At 36.1% G+C, this 22687-nt stretch overlaps 2 protein-coding genes across 2 annotated transcripts; one reads left to right on the top strand and one right to left on the bottom strand.

The window, feature by feature from the left end:
• Nucleotides 1-2317: 2317 nt before the first annotated feature.
• On the top strand, nucleotides 2318-2542 carry Smp_117920 (steroid dehydrogenase, putative; the record flags this gene model as incomplete). The annotated part of the gene is made up of 1 exon (XM_018791335.1): nucleotides 2318-2542. One exon carries the CDS (start codon nucleotides 2318-2320, stop codon nucleotides 2540-2542), a length of 225 nt encoding a protein of 74 aa, XP_018645474.1.
• Nucleotides 2543-12765: 10223 nt separating this feature from the next.
• On the bottom strand, nucleotides 12766-19023 carry Smp_168550 (steroid dehydrogenase, putative; the record flags this gene model as incomplete). The annotated part of the gene is made up of 3 exons (XM_018791334.1): nucleotides 12766-13362; nucleotides 15763-16113; nucleotides 19021-19023. The coding sequence occupies 3 exons, from the start codon at nucleotides 19021-19023 to the stop codon at nucleotides 12766-12768; spliced, it is 951 nt and encodes a 316-aa protein (XP_018645473.1).
• Between the last annotated feature and the right edge of the window lie 3664 nt (nucleotides 19024-22687).

Genomic DNA, 22687 nt, shown 5'->3' with positions numbered 1-22687 from the left:
CAAGGACCTACCAGTCTCTCGCTAGAGTACTTAACAGATAGACCACTGAGCCGGCCGGCATCCGAAGGTGTTTATGTCTAACCTCAACAAATCCACGATGTTGAACAAACATTCACCCCATTTGTCTTCAGTGAGCTGTTATCTTACAACAAATCTGGTTGAACTCCACTGGTCAGTGCTTCCCACTAGAACTCCAGGACATATATTCTTGAAGTCAGTCACGAGTGAAAATAAGATTATTATTATTATTATTATTATTATTATTATCAGAAGGGGGGTTTTTGTGGAGATTTATTATTGTTATAGTTTCAATTGACTCACGCTTTCAACTATGGAAATACTAAATCTTCACTAAAAACCCCCTTCTGATAACATTGTTGATTACGCAATTAATTATGAACTAATATGATATTTTGATAGTTGAAATCATTAGTCAAATGAAGCTAAACCACCATAGAAAACTTGAAAGCACTGGATGGCTTCAAGAGGTATTTCCTTAATTTCTAGTGGGTAGCAGTGACCAGTAGAGTTCAACCAGGTCTGTTGTGAGATAGTAAATCACTGAAGACATTGTTGTATGTGTCGATTAAGTTCGTGGATTGGTTGAAGTAACAGATTAACACCGTTGGATACCGGGAAGTTCAGTGGTCTAGAGGTTAAGCGCTTGCGCACAAGACTGATAGGTCATGGGTTCGAATCTCACGAGGCGGGATAGTGGATGCTCACTGCTGAGGAGTAGGACAATAGGATGAAACGGCCGTTCATTGCTTCCAAGTTTTTCACGGTGGTCTAGTTTTAATTGGCTCATGATCTGAACTATTGAAATTATTAAAATATCCACCGAAACCCCTTCTGATATTAATATTATAATGTTTATTCAAGTTTGATATTATTCATTTGAATTATTGATGTTAAGTGTATACATTGTATTAGTTGGTAAAGAGATTTAACGAAAGAATGTACTATTCCTATTATAGAATACATTTGAAAATAGTTATATTATTTTAAAAAGATTTAGTCATATCATTCTGAGTACATTCTATCTTTGATTATGATGTACAAATGTAATAAAATATATCTGTTGGAGTGATTCAGTGAATTCTTCGCAAAAAAGCCAAACTGAGAAAACCTCTTATATGATTAGCATTCAATAGAAGTTTTGCAAGAAACATCGTCGTGGATGAGTACTGTAGTGGAGCCTCACACTAATTCAAAACAGTCTTCCAGTGATTCCAGGATTTCAATACCTGCTTAGCCCAAATCGATTGGTAACCTCAATAAATTTGACAGCATTTGAAAAACAATGTGGGAGAATTTAGTTGAACCAAATTAATATCCGTATTTCTCTAGAAGTGAGAGTAACTTACTCATAAGATAATAATCCATTCTTTCCACTGTCATCAAACTATAAACTGATATCCTGTGATATGACAAGTATTAAGGTATAGTGAAAAGTGATTCAAACTAGGTAAATTCTACTACGTCCCTGAAAACCCATAGTGACGAAAGTAGAGATTTTAATAGTTTCCACCTTATGACCTGATTTTACATAATGTTAGGGAGTCGTACATCATCAACATTAGCACCGGTTTATTTTAACATAGTTTCCACCATTGTGCAAACAAACATCTGAACAATTGTCACAGCCTAGTAAACAATGCTTGTTCATAAGTCATTAAAAGTCGGAATACCTGAGATCTAAGATTTCTGTGACAGGGGTAGTGATCAAAAATGTCTCAAGTACTCAGAAATTCAGACAAACGTTTACCGATGTAGACAACAAGAACTAAAAAGAGACAACATAAGTTATTCGAAAACCGTCAAACTTAATAACTGTACTAAACTTACTCTATTGAGCTAATGTTTGCTAAAACCGTCAATAGAAAAGTGTCACAGAAGCCTAATCGATCCGATCACCAGTTGACAGTGAATACTGAATACGAGTTGTAACCGTTATCCACAGTCGAATTCAATTGATATTTGTGTACAGATTATGTCGTCATAATTTATTTGAACGCCTTGTTTATCTCAGTCTTTCATCTCCTTCTCTATTCTTTTCGTAACGTAGACCACTTTGTCTTTTGTCGAACTTATCACAGAGCATCGATTACTCTTGCTTATTACATTCATCTTTACTTGGATAAGTTTCAAACTCTCACAGTTATTGTTGATCTATTTGAAATACACTGTTGGAAAATGGTGCTTTTCTAAACGGAAAACACTTCGTAAAGCTGGTGAATGGGCAGTTGTGACTGGTGCATCATCAGGTATTGGTGAAGCATATGCAGAAGAATTGGCCAAAGAGGGTCTCAATATCATGCTTATCAGTAATGATGAAGAACAACTGTCCTGCGTTGCCAATCGAATCGCAACTACATACAATGTTCAGACACGAATTGTGGTAGCAGATTTTACCAAAGTAATATTGATTCTCAATTTATCCGTTAATCATGTTATCTTGAAATCATTATCATTGAATCAAGTAATCAGTTTGACTTGTCACTTGGTAGTGTTTAGAAAGATTTACAGGAGGTGTGGATGACTAGACATTTTGTTCATGAAGTGATGAACAGTTAGTAGAGTTAATAGTGACGCTTGAGTCATGTGGTCATGCTAAAACCAGCATCCATGATAATATGTGTTTGAATGCAGAAATAGGACTGAAGACATTCTTTTCACGAAAAGTATTCACGTGAATCAAATATATTACTGTCATATCATAAACACCTCATTGATATTCCACAGTAGTTAAGTAGATCTCATGAACACCACAAATCGGAGGCGAGTAAATGTTTATCTGTGTGTGTATGTATGGTTCCACACTACCACACAATGTATGCAGTACCGTATTCATAATTACCTCACGAGTGATTGTGGGGTGCTTTATTTGCAACACCAAAGTTTTCCTGTTTTCTCTGGTCGATAAGGTGGAACGGTGGTTTGTCATCAAGGTTCCCGTTCGTTTTCGAGTAGTGTGACAGAAAGGGAAGGGTGATTGCAGTTGACATAGTGTGAGAGGAAAATAGACAGGCAGTTAACATGTCTGCAATGATGATAATACATGACAAATGTGTGAATGAGTATTTTGCAGTATAAGATAATTTTAGTCATCCTCATCAATCACATCAGTTGCCAGTGTCTCACTCCATCCTGTCACCTGATCAACTACTTCATTTACACAATCAATTGCATCAAGCTACACTGAATAATGCCAACATTCCAGCGTGACGAATCCACACGGACTGTATGAGCAAAGAGTATGTTGTGTGATTTGTGTGGCTGATTTGTTGAAATATATATCAGTTTGTTGTTAAGCGTCGATTAGTTCGAGACGACATTCAGATTTCAGTAATAATATAAATGAGATACATGTGAATATTTAGTCAAATAGTTCGATGTTGACGTGTCTGTAAATGAAATTGATCGAAACCACCTTTAATTTGTGTGATGTATTAGACTAATGACAGATTCACACTACACTAGTGTAGAAGATGGTTGAGAGTGTGAGTGAGTCAGTGGATTGCTGTTGTCTGTTGGTGATCATTGACCATGAGCAATATATTTTGAGATTTTTAAGTAAAGAAAATATTTTAGTAGAAACTTTTATAGAGATATTTAGTAATTTCATATAGTTGAAATCATTAGTCAATTGAAACTAGACCATCATTGAAAACGTTGAAGCACTGGACGGCCGTGGAATCGTGGATGCGCACTGCTGAGGAGTCCCACAATAAGAAGAAACGGCTGTTCAGTGCTCTCAGGTTTTCCATGGTGGTCTAGCTTCAATTCATTCATGATTTCAAATATATAATATAAAATATTTATTGATATAACTTGTGCCCATTTGGAGTTATTCATTCTGTGTGTATATGTGTCAGCAGAGACTGGCAGACTATCATTCAAATGTTGTTTCAGAAATAACTGTATACACAGTAATTGCAAATATCATTACACACATTGTAACATTCATTGGGAAACACAGAGATAGACAGTTGACATTTCACTGTCAATCCCATCACTAAATTTGTCACAACGTCCCCTCATTTCAATACCAAAACATCCACACACGATGCACCTAAATTAACAGAAACTCATTGGATTTCAGTTGGGAATATTGAAAACGGAAATACATAGACACTTATCATCAAAATAAAGCATACTAGTTGAACATACAACAGAATGTTCGGTTCTACACACTCAGTGAATATCACGTTAGCTATTTAGAAATAATGTAAAGAACTAATCTCAGATTCATCCAAAATTCGCGATCCAAACACATCAGCATATATTGACACAATCAGAAGAGGTTTTGTGGAGATTCTAGTAGTTTCATAGAGTTGAGATCATGAATCAGTCGAAGATAGACCATCAAAGAAAACCTGGAAGCACTGGACGCCTGTTTCGTCCTATTATGAGACTCCTCAGCAATGCGCATCCACGATATCGCACTCGCGAGCTTCGAACCAAAGACCTACCAGTCTTGCGCAAAAGCACTTAACCGATAAACTACTGAGCCGGCCTGAATCCAACAGCGGTAATGTCTAACTTCAACCAATCCACAAAATTGAGCAATCATTCACCAATGTCATCAGTGAGTTGATATCTTCCAACAAACCTGATTGAACACCACTAGTTACTGCTTCTCACGAGAGCTCCAGGAAATACCTTATGGAACCAGTCACTAGTCAGCACATGATCATTATCTTAACTCTATAAAATATATTGACATTGTTGAAACAGTTCCAATATTCCATCATTGAAACACATGAGAAACATCCGAATAATCAACTTCTAACAATTTCGTTTTCTCTTTTGTTTAGAATGATGTTTATGAAATAATCAAACCTGCTATTGAACAATTATCCACAATTGCTTGTTTAGTTAATAATGTTGGTATGATGTTACCTTTAGATTTATTTGTTGGTGATATTGGTTCACCAAATGAACAATCTATTAGAAATATCATTCATTGTAATATTTATCTACATAACATGACAGTATAATTCTATCAAAAATGTTAACACAAAAAGAACCTAATCCTGGTATCATTAATATTGCATCATATTCAGCTTTAAGAGTAACACCTTATTTAACTGTATATTCATCAACAAAATCAGCTATTATTCAATTTTCCAAATGTTTAGCTGCAGAAATTATCAAAAAATATTAACATACAAACACTTTTGTCATGTCCATTACCATCTATACACCACTGACAAAGAATGAGAAACCATCATTCCTTTATACCACCAGCTAAAGTTATATGCTAAATGTGCATTAGACATGTATGGTGTTGAACAACAATCAACAGGGTATATACAACATGAATTAAAAGCTTATTTATTTAATTTATTACCACCATTTCTATGGATATTCATAACTTATACTAGAGTGAAATCACGTAAGAAGAATCTATAATGAATAAGATAGATGGATAGATCTATCATATTCAACATACATTCAAAATGTGATTTCTTATAGTGAATATGAAAAACACACACAAAAAAGGAACGTTTCTTTTTTTTAAACCATTTTTTAAAAAAAAAATTAAAAAAACTGCTTAGTTACTATTTGTATTGATTATATTATCACTAGGTATATAATATATATGTACCCTGGAAAAACTTAGTACGACAAAGGATAGAGGGAGAGAGAGAGAGAGAGAGTCAGATCTATTTCTTCAAATGTTCTCACATGACTATGCGTATAAAGGAATTGATAGGAAAGTTTTATTGAAAAATTTAAAACAATTAGTCCCTTTTATAGAGTTCAGATCATCAGCCAATTGAAGCTAGACCACCATGGAAAACCTGGAAGCACTGGACAGCCGTTTCGTCCTATTATGGGACTCCTCAGCAGTGCGCGTCCACGAACCCACTCTCACGGGATTCGAACCAAGGACCTACCAGTTTCGAGCCGAAGCCCTTAACCTATGGACCACTGAACTGGAATCCAACGGTGTTAATTTCTAACTTCAACTGATTCACGAAATTGAGCAACCATTCACCAATGTCATCAGTGAGTTCCTATCTCACAATAGACCTGGTTGAACTCCACCGGTTACTGCTTCTCACTAGAACTCCAGGAAATACCTCAAGGAGTCAGTCACTAGTGAGCACCTGATTATTATCAGAAGGGGTTTTGTGGAGATTTTAGTATTTTATAGAGTTGAGATCATGAGTCCCTTTGATAAATTTCGATAATGCAATGAGAAAACGAAGTTTATCAGAATTATGTGATTGATATATTAGTGCAATACACTTCGAATCAATCTGATCACACACCTAATATACTTGTTAAGAACATTTTTTATATGAAAATTAAAACGTCAACTAGACAGGTTAAGGTAAGAAAATAAATAAAGTACACAAAAACAATGTGATGACTACTCTGGATAATAAATAAGCATTACCAGGGTAGGTTAAGGGTAAGAACAAATTGTTTTTGAACACATAAAGGGGGGGGGGTTTCAATTTCCGTATAGCCAAGGCTTCAATAAACCTTAGTATACGTCCTTGAAGACTTTTGTACAACGCATTGTTGTGCTGATTTGATGTCAACCTTATGACCAGTTTCAACTAAATGTTTCGCAATAGAGGAAAATGTTTGTCTATCCTGTGATCTTATTTGACTATTCGAATTCATTTGGTTCTGTAGCCATTTAGGTATGTGTTCCACCACCCTTATTTGCAAATCACAATTGCTCCTCCCTATGTACGTGTTCCCGCACATACATGTAAATTGGTATACACAATGGGATGTGACACAATCGCTTATATACTGTCTAGGCTTTTGGTGAAACATCGACCTTGTCTTTTCAATGATGACAAGTTGAGCTGCATAGAATGTTCTATTTATGGCTAATTCTAGTCTCCGTCTTAACATGAGACTATTAAAGTCACTTCTAAATGCTAATGTAATATAAACTCGCTTTTTGGCTGCCATAAGCGTAATAGGTCTAATCGTATTGCAACCCTTCCAGCGGTTTATGAACTTAAATGAATAACCGTTATTCATTGACGTATTAGTTAGAAGCTTCGTTTCTATTTCAATAGTATCACTAGTACAAATACGATTTATTCTATTGAATAAGCCCTTAATTAACCCACGTTTGTAATGAATTGGGCAGTGACTATGGAAATTAAGGTATTGCCCCGTCCATGTCGGCTTTCTATATATAGAACGTTGGATGGAACCATCTTCTCTTCTACTGATCAGTATATCTACAAAAGGAAGTTGGTTGTTCTTCTCTTCTTCGCACGTAAGAGAAATATGCTTCTGACTTGTATTGAGTTCTTTTAACAAGTGGTTCACGTCTTCACATTTATCCCCTATGATTATGATATCATCAATGTATCGTCTGTACAGACACATCTTTTGAATTGAGTTTCCAGCTAAATTTTCAACATACCCCATGAACACATCCGCCAGCAACGGTCCTAAAGGACTACCCATAGCTAAGCCATCAATTTGTCGAAAGTTCTCACCTTGAAATGTGTATTTTACATTGTCAGTGCATAATAATAATAAATCTTTAAGAGTTTCAACAGGAAATGGCAATGGAAGATTATTAAGTGAAATATAGTCACATAAAATATCAATAGTTTTTCTAAGGGGTACATTTGTAAATAAAGTATTCACATCAAAAGAACACATTGTCTTTGTTTTTATATTCATATCCTTTAAGTATTTAATTAAATCAAATGAATCAATCAAGGAATACTTACAAAATTGATGTCAGATAGGATTTTATACTTTTGTAAGCCATTTCGCTAGTTTGTGTGTAGGTGACCGACACATTGATAGAATTGGACGTAAAGGAATATTAAGCTTATGTATTTTTGGCAATCCATATAAATGAGGATACACCGAACCCATAGGTTTTAATAGTTTTATTCATTGTTTTTCCTTGTGATGAGAGTGTTGTTTATGAAATGAAGATGGGGTGGGAAGGTAAATATTAAGCGCTTTAACTGGGTTGGTGGATATGGAGGATTCACCCTGGTAAATTGAAAAACCTTGATTACAAATCACTGTTCATGGGTTCCAGAATTTTAATGTGAATAATGGTGTATGAATCTATTGTTGGTTACTAACTACCATGAGACTGTATCTCCTTATGTTGCTCCAATGCCTTGTAGACTAGACTATTAGGTGAAAGGTTCATGGATTGGCCTTCTAAGAAAATCACCTTCCTTGATTCGGGGAGCCGGGAAGTATCCCAGCCCTCACAGAAGTCAAATGACAAAGTATGGCGCATATGTATTTGGTGCCTCCTTGTACCAATGTTTATGTGTTTTAACTAAATATAAAAGTATATATATATCAGTCTAGGGTTGTGAAGATCGTTGATTTCGTGTTGTAACCATGATCCGATCATTGTTAAACAATCCTAAAAAGCGTTTAGCATTGGATTGCCAATTAGTCCTAATATGTCATTGGATTGGATATTAGCACCGTTGGACTCTGGTTTAGCTGTCTAGAGGTTAAGTGTTCGCGCGCGAGACCGAATGTCCTTGATATAACTTCCACGTGAGCAATCATGGATGCTCATTCTTGTTGATCCCATATTATAATTAAACAGACATCCATTGCTTCCAGGTTTTTAATGGTTGTCTAAAATTGATCCGTTAGTGATCTCAATAAAAAAATATATAGTTAGACATCAACACCGTTGGGTGCCGGTAAGCTCAGTGGTCTAGAGGTTGAGCGCTCGGGCGCGAAACTAATAGGTTCTGGGTTTGAATCTCGTGAGGCGGCATTTGAAGCGAAAGATACTGAGTTCGACTCCCAGAGTGAAAATCAACTCAGATGCAGGTATATCTAGCTGACGTGTCCCAAGTAGGACGAAACGCGCGTCAAACTGGATTCCACTGCTAGTCACCTTCCATCTTTGCTTATAATACTTGTTCATTAAGGGAACATCGAGGCAATACTCACAGTATACACATATGGCTAATAAGAGACTGACCAGTTGCAGTCCTAACACATCGATGGGAAGATCCAAACAAACAATACTAAATGAATTTAAAAAATCTAATAGTTTAGATAGTTTACCAACATGGCTCAGTCCACTTGTCAGTGACTTCATGGATTTGTGATTCGGTCTGGCCGCCCCTAGCTTTCATCCATACAATATCGCACATCGGGGCAGTCGGTGGTTGAGCAAACGTAACACGCGTCCCAGCCATCTCAACCGATAAATTTTCACTACTTCTTCAATCGATTCGCCATTCTTGCCTAGTATCCGTTTCCTAACAACTGCATTACTTACTCGGTGGTCCCAAGATATACGAGCAATGCTTCGAAGACACCTATGATTGAGTACTAGCAGCCTACGAATATCCTCTATTCTTATCGGCCATGTTTCACAGCCATAAAGTAGGACGGAACGAACTACCGCACAGTAAACCCGTCCTTTGGTTGCTAGATGGATATATCGCCTACGCTAGACGAGCCTTCTGTATCTGTGCTGAGACTTCGTGCTATATCAATGAATCATCATCAGTCATGTTCTGTTTCACATTACATCACAACATTTATAATCCCTAATTAAATAGTAATTTCGTGAACAAGTAGGTTTTCCGAAATAAAAGTAGAAGACGAACTCAGTTAAACATAATTAAACAGTAAATTATAAATACGCAATATAAATCAAATGGATGGTAAGTAAACAAATGATTCTTTATTTAAGAAAACAAAGGTATTTGTAATCTGGAATTATATCTACACGTACCGATGATACCACTTTATTACATGTAAAAACGATATGAAAGTATTGATAGTATGAAGGTAATGGGTTGAAATCATACTATACCATATTATTAGTTATGCTCATTGCTATTCCAGACTGTAGCTACTACCCTGACGTAGTTGTCGGCTTGCCTATCGTGATGACCCAACCGAGCTATATTGGATGGAACATATGTTACTGTAGGTTCTACCATGTCAGGCAGGTCGTTTGAAGAACGGTAAGACTAAAAGCAGTAACTCAAGATCTGAGGGAAAAGTCGTACTGCTGACTGTAGTGGGATGTGACAGCAGTAAGGTGTTTCCCTCGGACAACAAGCATCCTCAGCGATGCTGCCTTCTCACAATTTAAGGAAGGGGTTAAAAGGGTCGACCCTAAAAATGTTACGCCTCACCTTACCTCACGGATTTCCGTCTCCTAAGGTAAGGCTCTTTGAAGAACAGAGCTAACACGTCAAAAACCTCCAACAAAATGGTTGTGCGTGACTGCCCTGAAGAAGTTGTTCCTTGGGCTCTGCGATCACGCTTCCAGGTTACTAAGATCCCTCCTAATCAAACTTCCTTTTCAGGTCATTCAAGAAATACCCTTCCATGGTGTGGGCAGCTGGGAAGTGATATTAGCCCTCATACCCATACCAGCACACGAGACCAAGTTAGTCACATTCAAATCCCTCCTGACTGCTCATTGCTACTGGGAACGTCTATTCACTATAACAATTTTGTTACACATACACACTCACACACACACTATATTGCAATGCTCATGCTGTAGTGATAAGTCAGAATGAAATCTATATCTATTTGAAGAAATATTTCTGTTTACAACAATAACCTAAATGATTTGGTGATATTCCATGTATAAGTGAGGAAAGTTAATTAAAAATTTTATCTCTAAAATATGTTCAAAACTATGTCCAGATTAATTCAATAACAAGAATTTACAAGAATACTCATGGTCATCTGATTACAGTTATCTAAAATGTCGACTTATAATCACTACTACTACTACTACTACTACTACTACTACTTTGTATTATTTGTTTATATCTTCATACTGTTGTTTAGGACTGAAATTGATGAGTCTGTTTTAAGTAAGAAGCTTTTTAAGTAAGGATGGATAGTGAACATCAAGTGTGGAATGCAGGTACATCCAGCTGACGAGGTTTAAATAGGACGAAGTGTCGCGTGTCCTGTATTCCATTATCCATCTTTAATGTTGAAGTGATCTAGAAAATGTTTCTCAATGGACAAGAAAGGCTCAGTAAACATTAGGAAGCATTCTATCCAATCAGCGTTAACTAGCAGTTTTGCTAGAAACATCACGAAAGTAAAAAGTCACATGTAGAGCTTCTGATTGGCTGATTAATACACTGCTACTATGTTTAATAACATCCTGAAATTTTCAGGAAAACCGAAGGACTTCTAAAATACTATAAAAGCCCTATATTTTCTGTACATAAATGAACTATAGGAGTAAAGTGCTTCTCGCATATTTTTCACCTTTTCTCTCATATTCAAATCACTGTCTAGATTTAGATTGAGGGTTACGAGATTAGATTAGGATTCGAGTATAGCGTTCAATTACCAAGACATCATTTGATTAAAATGCTTATGACTTAAGACAATATCGAGGCAGTCAGGAAAGGATGCACATTTGTCATTCGGAAACTGATCGATTTCAGTCCTAAACAACAATATTAAGACACAAGTATACAACATCAAGTGAATTGATTGTCTCCCACGTTCACAGCCACATTTTGGCTTGATCCTGTACAAATATTATTTTCCATTTTATGGTGTGATGCGGTCTGTCTGTCTGGTATATAAATAGAGTACGCTTGCAATAAATGATTCGTATAGCAGAAGCTGTAATTGTTGTACTGAACTCCATTGGAAGGGCTAGGCGGACAAGGAACCAATAAGGATGCTAGATTACTCATACTAGTCGAACCTCATTGATTCGGCACAGTGTTAAGATTAGACAAGTTGTATTTCGATTGGTGGATAATTCACATGATAAAAAGCCGGGACTTAAAATCATAACGAATCGGATACGGGCTTCTTTCTTTTATAAAGTCATAACAAATTGACGACCGGGATGAGATATAATAATCAATAAACTGAATATAATTTATGGACAGTAAATCGTACAGCAACTCCGCCTGTAGCTCTTCTAAAGTTACTGCTGGTCCCAAGCCCAGTTAAAAGAGGGGGGTCGGGTATGAAGTTAGCGACCCCATTCCGTAGAAAAACTAACTCGCTAAAAAACGTTAACCAGAAAAAATAATTCAAATCATTTAAACTCTGCTCTGGGAGTTGAAGGAATAATTACGACGCCTCATGATGAAAGCCAAAATTTTTCAGAAGTCACGAGGCCGATACACCTTTTAACAACTAGAGCAACACTCTTTATAGGTACATGAAACGTCCGGACAATGTGGGAGACAGGGAAGACTATTCAAATAGCAATGGAAATGAGGAGATACAAACTAGCAGTACAGGGAATGAGCGAAACCCATTGGACACAAGCTGGACAACAAAGACTAGGTACGGGAGATATGCTACTGTATTCCGGTCACGAAGAGCGAAAAGCCCCATACACTCAGGGAGGACAAGTGACCAATAAGGACGCTAGGCTGTTCATACCAGTTGAAGGTCATTGATTTGGCATAGTGTTAAGATTAGACAAGTCGTATTTCGATTGGTAGATAATTCACGTGATAAAAAGCCGGACATAGAATCATAACAAATTGGCATACGATCCTTTCTTAATCCATAACAGTAAGTAGTAATACAAAAAAGGAATACGTTTCTGACTAATTAAACTAAATATACTGTCAAGTACATAAGTGTTTCAATATAAAGAACAAACAAAACTGGGGGGTATAAAACAATTACAGGTTAAAGTGAAATAAGATAGATGTTAGGAAGAAGAAGAAGATGATGACGATGGTGATGGACGACAGTATATCAAACAACAATAATAAGATCATCTGATGATTCAGGTTAAAGGTACTAAGGATTCTTCTGTTGTGCTATAACTTTTGATTTCATAAGTCTTACGCCAACTGATCTTGGTAAGAACTTGAAAAAGTATGCTTTTAATTCATGTGCAAAATAACCAGTAGTTTGTTGTTCAACACCATACATATCTAATGCACTTTTAGCATAGGCTTTGGCAGTTGGTATAAACAGTGTGGGTTTCATAAGATTGGTCAATTTGGTTGATACAGATAATGGAAGCATCGTTTGTATGATAAAATTCTTTTTATATTTTTCTGCAGCTAAACATTTTGAAAATTGAAGAATAGCTGCTTTCGTGGAAGAATACATTGTAGCATAAGGATACACTCTTAAACCTGCAAAAGATCCAATATTAATGATACCAGGATTAGGTTCTTTCTGTGTTAACATTTTCGGCAGAATGATGCTTGTCATTGTTACCGCAGAAAGAATATTACAATGGATGATATTTCTAATAGATTCTTCATTTGGTGAATTAACTTCTCCAGCAAACAACTCAAAAGGTAATCCCATGCCGACATTATTAACTAAACAAGCAATTGTAGATAATTGTTCAATAGCAGGTTTGATTATTTCATAAACATCATTCTAAACAGAAGAGAAAACGAAATTGTTAGAAGTTGATTATTCGAATGTTTCTCATGTGTTTCAATGATGGAATATTGGAACTGTTTCAACAATGTCAATATATTTTATAGAGTTAAGATAATGATCATGTGCTGACTAGTGACTGGTTCCATAAGGTATTTCCTGGAGCTCTCGTGAGAAGCAGTAACTAGTGGTGTTCAATCAGGTTTGTTGGAAGATATCAACTCACTGATGACATTGGTGAATGATTGCTCAATTTTGTGGATTGGTTGAAGTTAGACATTACCGCTGTTGGATTCAGGCCGGCTCAGTAGTTTATCGGTTAAGTGCTTTTGCGCAAGACTGGTAGGTCTTTGGTTCGAAGCTCGCGAGTGCGATATCGTGGATGCGCATTGCTGAGGAGTCTCATAATAGGACGAAACAGGCGTCCAGTGCTTCCAGGTTTTCTTTGATGGTCTATCTTCGACTGATTCATGATCTCAACTCTATGAAATTACTAAAATCTCCACAAAACCCCTTCTGATTGTGTCAATATATGTTAATGTGTTTGGATCGTGAATTGTGGATGAATCTGAGACAGGTTCTCTATTACATTTCTAAATACCTAACGTGATATTCACTGAGTGAGTGGAACCGAACATTCTGTTGTATGTCCAACTAGTATGCTTTATTTTCATGATAAGTATCTATGTATTTCCGTTTTCAATATTCCCAACTGAAATCCAATGAGTTTCTTTTAAATTAGGTGCACCTTGTGTGGGTGCCTTGATATTAGAATGAGGAGATGTTGTGACAAATTTAGTGATGGGATTGACAGTGAAATGTCAACTGTCTATCTCTGTGTTTCTCAATGAATGTTACAATGTGTGTAATGATATTTTCAATTACTTTGTATACAGTTATTTCCGAAACAACATTTGAATGATAGTCAACCAGTCTCCCCTGACACATATACACACAGAATGAATAACTCCATATGGGCACAAGTTATATCAATAAATATTTTATATTATATATTTGAAATCATGAATGAATTGAGGCTAGATCACCATGGAAAACCTGAGAGCACTGAACAGCCGTTTCTTCTTATTGTGGGACTCCTCAGCAGTGCGCATCCACGATTTCACGGTCGTCTAGTGCTTTCAGGTTTTCGATGGTGGTCTAGCTTCAATTGACGAATGATTTCAACTACATAAAATTGCAAAATATCTCCACAAAAGCTCCTACTAAAATATACTGTTTACTTGAAAATCTCAAAATATATTGCTCATGGTCAATGATCACCAACAGACAACAGCAATCCACTCACTCACTCATACTCTCAACTACCATCTACACTATTGGGAATGAATTTGTCATTAATCTCATACATCACACAAATTCAAGATGGTTTCAAACAATTCCATATAGAGACACGTCAACATCGAACTATTCGACTAAATATTCACATGCATCTCATCGATATTATCACTGGAATCTCAATGTCGTCTCGAACTACTCGACACTCAACAACAAACTGATATATATTTCAACACATCAGCCACACAAATCACACAACATAATCTATGCTCACATATCCAGTATGAATTCGTCACATTCGAATTTTGGTATTATTCAGTGTAGCTTGATGCAATTGATTGTGTAAATGAAGTAGTTGATCAGGTGACAGGATGGAGTGAGACACTGGCAACTGGTGTGATTGTTGAGGATGACTAAAATTATCTTATACTGCAAAATACTCATTCACATATTTGTCATGTATTATCATCATTGCAGACACGTTAACTGCCTGTCTATCTTCCTCTCACACTATGTCAACTGCAATCACCCTTCCCTTTCTGTCACACTACTCGAAAACGAACGGGAACCTTGATGACAAACCACCGTTCCACCTTATCGACCAGAGAAAACAGGAAAACTTTGGTGTTGCAAATAAAGCACCCCACAATCACTCGTGAGGTAATTATGAATACGGTACTGCATACATTGTGTGGTAGTGTGGAACCACACATACACACACAGATAAACATTTACTCGCCTCCAATTTGTGGTGTTCATGAGATCTACTAAACAACTGTGGAATATCAATGAGGTGTTTATTATATGACAGTAATATATTTGATTCACGTGAATACTTTTCGTGAAAAGAATGTCTTCAGTCCTATTCCTGCATTCAAACATATGCTATGACGGTTGGTAATTTTAGCATGACCACATAACTCAAGCGTCAGAATTAGCTCTCCTAACAGTTCATCAGTTCAAGAAGAAAACGTCTAGTCATGCACACATCCTGTCCATCTATGTAAACACTACCGAGTGATAAATCAAACCGATTACTTGTTTCAATGATAATGATTTCAAGATAACATGATTAACAGATTAATTGAGAATGAATATTACTTTGGTAAAATCTGCTACCACAATTCGTGTCTGAACATTGTATGTAGTTGCAATTCGATTGGCAACGCAGGACAGTTGTTCTTCATCATTACTGATAAGCATGATATTGAGACCCTCTTTGGCCAATTCTTCTGCATATGCTTCACCAATACCTGATGATGCACCAGTCACAACTGCCCATTCACCAGCTTTACGAAGTGTTTTCCGTTTAGAAAAACACCATTTTTTAACGGTGAACTTTAAACAGATCAATAACACTTTTGTAATTTCGTTATTTATCAAACCAACTGCGAGTAGTATTAACAGAATGCGCCAATGGTCTATGGGGAATCTTAAAATAGATGCGAGATTCTAGATTTCAAGAAGAAAGACAAACACCGTTTACATATATCAATGTGAAATTTCACTTACTATAGTAAATGTAACTTTACTGTCAACATGCATTGAAATGATGATGCCGAATGGCACTTTGACAGTAACCGTGATTAATCATCTTTAAACGTCCGATACTCTTCTGTTTATTGTTACGATTATGAGCCGACAAATATGATGCTTTTATCAGCTATAGTCGAACATGGCAATTAAATTTTATTCGCATATTGTTCAGAATTTTTCCCTGTCTAATCCATCAGCAGAAGTCTATTTTAGACTATGCATAGCTAGACGCAATCGAATGACTGACCCTCTCTTCGATTTTATAATCAAGGTGTTTTGACTTTCAATAGCTTTAGATCACATGCACTTTTCGGTTACTTATGATAAAAATCCATTAGTCAGCTATCAATCTGCTACATAGTTCTAAACTGAATACTATTGATAACGTATACGATATCGTTCATAAACCATCCTGTGAATAAATCAACTAACCAATGATAATCTTACAAGTATAAAATCCTCTTATGTCCTCAAATCACCCTTGATCTAGACACGAATACATGTCAAGGAGTGGATGATGATTGAAAAGTTGTATAGGCTTATCAGTAACTCAACACTGATGAAATGGCGTGGATTAGTATAAGTCCGTTTTACTGAAAACTACCTCCTCATAAACTGTGAAATTCATTAGATGCTTGAAAGAGTCATTCCTCTTAGATGAGTGATTAAACAGTGTCCGTTTAATTCCTCTTCCATTTGAAATCATCAGAATCTCCGAAAATTTCATTCACATTGCAATAGATTACTCAAACACAGTGAAACATATACTTGATAGTTTTTATTGACCCGACTACATTACGAATGTGAGCTTTACTATGAGCAATCAAATCGTAATTTTTACTTGATTTCATCATGTGTGTGTTGTTTGTGAAAGTAGTGTTTAGAATCCCTGACTAGTGTCATGTGACATACTTCATCATGATAACCGCGTATTCTTGTGAATGCCAAACTGTTGCTGGTCATTTAATGTCATCCTACTATGGAATGTATTAGTAGCAATGGACCTGTGGAATGGTATACAGGAATTACTGTATACTACAATGTAAATGAAAATCATTTAGTATTGTTTGTTTGAATCTTCCAATCGATGTGTTAGGACTGCAACTGGTCAGTCTCTAATTGACATATAGCCTTAATTCACATGCTTATGAATTAACGCTACATCGAGGCAATACGCACAGTATGCACATATGCCAATAACAGACTGATCAATTGCAGTCCTAACATGTCGATGGGAAGATTCAAACAAACAATACTAAGTGAATTTAAACTTCACCCTATCGCACAAGTAAGTGGCTATCAGGAGTCACTGGCCGAGTGGATAAGGCGATGGCATTTATTATTATTATTATTGGCTTTATTCAATATGACATATTATATATTATATTATTATATATTATATTATATATTATATATTTGAAGCGAAAGGTACTGGGTTCTAATCCAAGAGTGAACATCAACTCCGAGATGCAGGTACATCCTATTGACGAGTCCCAAATAGGACGAAACGCGCGTCAAACTGAATTCCACTGCTACCCACTATCCCTGAATGATAATCAGTTATTTTGTCAAATATTTTAACCAGCTGTTAGATATTCAGTTATTATTAACATATTGAGGTTTCATAAATGTATCTCATTACACTTACCAGTTGACTTTGTATAGTTTGATTAATATACGACTGATTTGAATTATTCTAATGAAAGGGAATATAAAGAGATAGAAAGGCAAAATTACATCCTTTGATTCATTGAAGTTTCCAGTGAACAGTATCTTCCTACCTAATTCAATATGATGATGATTATTCAGTGTGGTATTTGTTTTTGGTTTCTATTGTGATATTTTATTCGTTATGACATTGATTTGTTTGGCATGAGTGGCATGTTTATTCAAGAAACGATATTCATGTATTGGAAATCGCTTGAGACTATGCTCAGTATGACATGCATCATGTGGTTGATTATTACTCTAGGTATATTCAATGTATGCCATTTCATCCTAATTAATAATTGAAATATGTATACAAGCAATATGCGCAAATGAGTGTACTTTCGACTAGGATCGTTGCAGTCGACTTCGTCCTGTTTTGGAGCTATTGGATCTTTTTTCGTATCAATCTTGATGTTTTTACTTCGCATCGTAGGAATTGCAGTGATTCCTGATGTTTCTTAAAGTAAAGCTTAACAACGACATTGATATGATAGAACAGTTCAGTATTATTTATTTGGTTACACTAAGAATGTTATCTACTACTTGAATGGAATAGATTTGCCACATTCTGTATTTTATTGCAATAGTAAGGTAAGTCATAAATTTGTTGCTACATTCAATCTGGAGATGTTCGATCAACTAACCAACTTTGATCAAAATGTGATCCTAAATAACATCAATGGGATTAAAAATATACCCGGGTGGAGACATTCGAATGTATTGCATCCCAACATTACAGACTATTTCACTTAATTCTGATAGCTATACAATGAACAATTAATTTGCAAATTAACAATCAATGGTTTCAATCTTGACTGTTCCTCCTGTAAATATTAAGTCTATCGTCTATGATTTCATTGTTCATACGTTTTCATACCGATTGTGCTTCATTTCTGTTCGTTCCTTATCGATCTTCTACCAAAATACATTCTATATCTGATCATTACTATATACTACTTATATGGATATAAGTAGACTACACTACAGTAGTAATGATTATTATAATAATAATCATAACGATTAACTCATTATACAAGGAAGACACATTCAAAACTTATTTAAGTAGTATCAAACGGTTATGTTAATTTCAGTGATGAATAGATAACGACATACCATTTCTTTCTGATTAGTGTTTCGTGCTTATCCAAAGCTTCCTCAGTTAAATAATCAACAAAGTCACCATTTATATACTCAGTTTTAATGAGAATTTGAAAGACAGAAAATACTCATAAATACCATAGCATAACGTTAAGCATTTCTATTGGCAGCCAATTAAATTATAGAATGAATTTTGTAAACAATAAATCAAACGATTCAGATTAACACCGCCTATTCATTGTTCTATGAACTAAGTAATGTTCTTCAATCTAGATAATTTAGTTGTACAGATCTCATTGTCATCGTCATCCGAACTCTCAGTACATTGTCTAGAATAATAATGAAAGGTATTTGATAAATACCTCTACCTCAGAGAACAAAATAACACCCATAGAAACTAAAGGGAGCTGTGAATCTCTATCATTGTAATAGGCATGTAGGAGTGAAGTTCGTTACGAGCGTAACTCTTCAGGATATCTGTCATTGTAGGTTGACAATATTAGAAGAAAAAAAACTATCGAAAGCTAAGGAGTGATTGACATGTAGTGACCGGTTTGTCTCGATAAGAACACGATTGGAATAATAGAAACAATTATTATTACTATAACCAATTGTACCAACGATTGTTTTACTGTACTTGTTTAACTGTATCAAACTCATTTCTTGTTCCGCTATCTGCCTTGTTTGTTTCGAAATTTCTTACGCTCTGCTCATATTGCTTGTAATCGTTGGCACGTCTCGGTACTCTTTTGACACCACGAGATCGCCAATAAATACACTTTATCTGGACTAATTAACGTTTTCTGGTTTGCGAGCTATCGAATGGACCGAGTAGTTTCTGGGTGCGTAATCAAATTGTAGTGGTGATCATAGTCAAACTCGACTCGACACCATCAACAGACTCTTATATTGTCTTAAGTGATAAAGTGAGACGTTCAGAAGCTTTTAAATGAAAATAATCTATATGTACAAAATATATATAAGAAATGATTTCATATAAGGATATGAATCAGTGACAAAGAATTGGTTTTTAGAAAGAAAGGTATAAAGTAATTCTAATCTCATAGTTTAAGGAAGACAAAGATTTCATACACTTACGCCATTGTGATCGACTCTGAGTCACGTCAACCAGGGTCTCCAAATACTGGTTAGTTGCGCGAACCCTTAATCAAGTAGTCTGTATCTACCAACATGGCTCAGATCAGAAGTTGGTGACTTTGTGAACCGATGCCACATTTTAGTTTGGATGCTAATGACTTTCCTCGATCCTTCTACAATATTAGTCAGCATTTTGCCCAGTGGTAATTGGTAGTTTTTTATTCGTAATAAGTGGCCCAACCATCTCAGTCGATGTAGATTTACAACCTAATCAACTGATTTTCTATCATTCCCTAATAACCTGCGTCTAACCTCTCCATTACTTACCTGGTGATCTCAGAGGATACGAGCAATATTTCTAAGACATCTATGATCAAATAATAGTGACTTACGAGTATTCTCCTTACCCAATAGCCACATTTTGCAGCCGTAAAACAGAACGAACTGATGCTCAGTATACTCGTCCTTTAATTAATAGACAGACATATCGCCTTCGACATAGGTGATGTAAGTTGGCAAAAGCAAAACGAGCTTTTCGGATCCGTGTAGAGATTTCGTCAGAAATCAACTCTTGGGTAGGATAAGATTTCCAAAATTACTTGAAGTTGTAGACGTGTTCGATTACTTTACCTCCTATCCTTGGTTCAGGTTTTGATGTAGACCAGTTCTGAAGCAACGCTTTCACTTTCAGACTATGTCATCTACGTATTTTAAGTCACTTAGTAGACGTCCTGGTAGAAGATTGATTTTCTAAAGTCTGGTAGACGAAAACGTTATTTCTATGAAGAAATTAAACAAAAATATAGATAGTGGACAGCCTTGCCGGACACCACTACAGTGCCATAAGCTCTCACTCGACTGGTAGTATTCGAGTAAAGAGCAGTCATAATGAATATCTACTTCTGTGGCACACCTTTCAATGACAAACTGTTATAAACAGAGTGGATGCTTGTTATAACGCTGGCGGTTTTTGATTATAACAGCCCTTTCCCTTTTTACACGTATGTGGGACGTTAATTTACCTTAGACGAATATCTACAATAGATTCCCACCCAGTGTCTATTCTACAGGACTTCAACACAACTCAGATCAAGAACACGAGATTAGCCTGACTATAACATCAATATATTTCCACACCAAAATCCGACACAAGGAACAGTCAATCAATAACTATCAATACATAATAAGGATAGGGGAATATACATAACACATAACACCTGTCATCCTATCTAATGTCTGACTCATCAAGACAACCAATCACTGTCATTCTCTCCCATACATCACAAACAGTACCACACAAAACCTCTCGGTCTACAGAGTCAAATGCTGTTTTTTAGTCAAGAAAGGTCATTATTATCGGATGTTGATAAGCATATATTTGTACTAAAATCCGACAAATGGTGAATATGTGGTCGATGCGATGATGGTCAGGTCTGGAGTCAGCCTGATTTTCTCGTGTTTGCTGTCCACGAGCCTTTGTTAGGTGTTCGATAATTATTGAGGCTAATATTTTAGATTATATATCAGTTGAACTAATCCCTCTGTGGTTATCACAGGATGATTTTGATCCTTTCTTATGTATTTGGACTATCAGAGATTGCGAACAGTCACACGAGATTTCGTCCAGTTTCCATATTTTAGTTAAAATATCAGTCAACCTAATCGCTGAAACTGAACGACAATTCTCAAAGACCTCTGGAGTTTATTCATTTGGACCAGTTGTTCTTTCTCGTTTCAGATTAGTTGACTTTCTGAACTTCAATTAGAGTTGAGGGTCAATCTCAATGTTCCATTCAGCCTGTTTGGAAATGTTGAATGTAGACTGGTTGATGACCGGTTGAATCGCTTCTTAAAGTGTCCCGCTTATATTTGTAAACTTACAGCAGATAGGTTTGTCGTCTTTTCAGCGATTGTCTCACACTTGACTTTTTAATTCTGGTTTCTTTTACTAGTCTGAAAATCTTTCTAGTTCTATCTACAGTCACTGCCTTTTCCATCACTTTTGATTTCATTATCAACTACTGCTGACGATCGTTCCTAGGTTTGATTCGTTCAATCTCTTCATCATGTTCGGAGAGTGATGGAATTAGTTTTCGATAGTCTATGCAACATATAGTACAATGATGATTTTTAAACGAACAAAACCATTCGAATTACTCATCATTTCACAACCAGTATTGGGATAATAGCCCACCGTCGTCATTAGGATAACTTTATAGGCTAGAACCTCGTAAGTCCTTTTTCTCGACTGCGTTGACGTGGTGAAACCTACCATCATTCTCTACCGTCAAGGTATCTTGTTTCAAACTCACTAATGTTCGGCATTCGGTAGATTTTTTCTGTAGGCCGATGAGGGGACAATGTTCAAGTTTGTTAGGAATTCTCGTTCGGATATCAGCATCCTCGGACAGTTGTGGGCCACGGACAAATACAAAACATTTAAACCAGTCTTCAATCATGGAAGACAACTTGAATCTCTCACACTCTCGGTTCACTATTCCCTCATGTTCCATATAGTATCTGGTTCTTTCATTTTCTTCAAGCATTGGTAATGAATGTTAAAAAGAGCTGACTGTTCTCCAAA

This window comes from Schistosoma mansoni (assembly GCF_000237925.1).
Source record: "Schistosoma mansoni, WGS project CABG00000000 data, chromosome 3 unplaced supercontig 0083, strain Puerto Rico, whole genome shotgun sequence".
Classification (NCBI taxonomy): Eukaryota; Metazoa; Platyhelminthes; class Trematoda; order Strigeidida; family Schistosomatidae; genus Schistosoma; species Schistosoma mansoni.
Note: the sequence above shows the minus strand (reverse complement) of the source record. Positions and strands in the feature narration are given on the sequence as shown.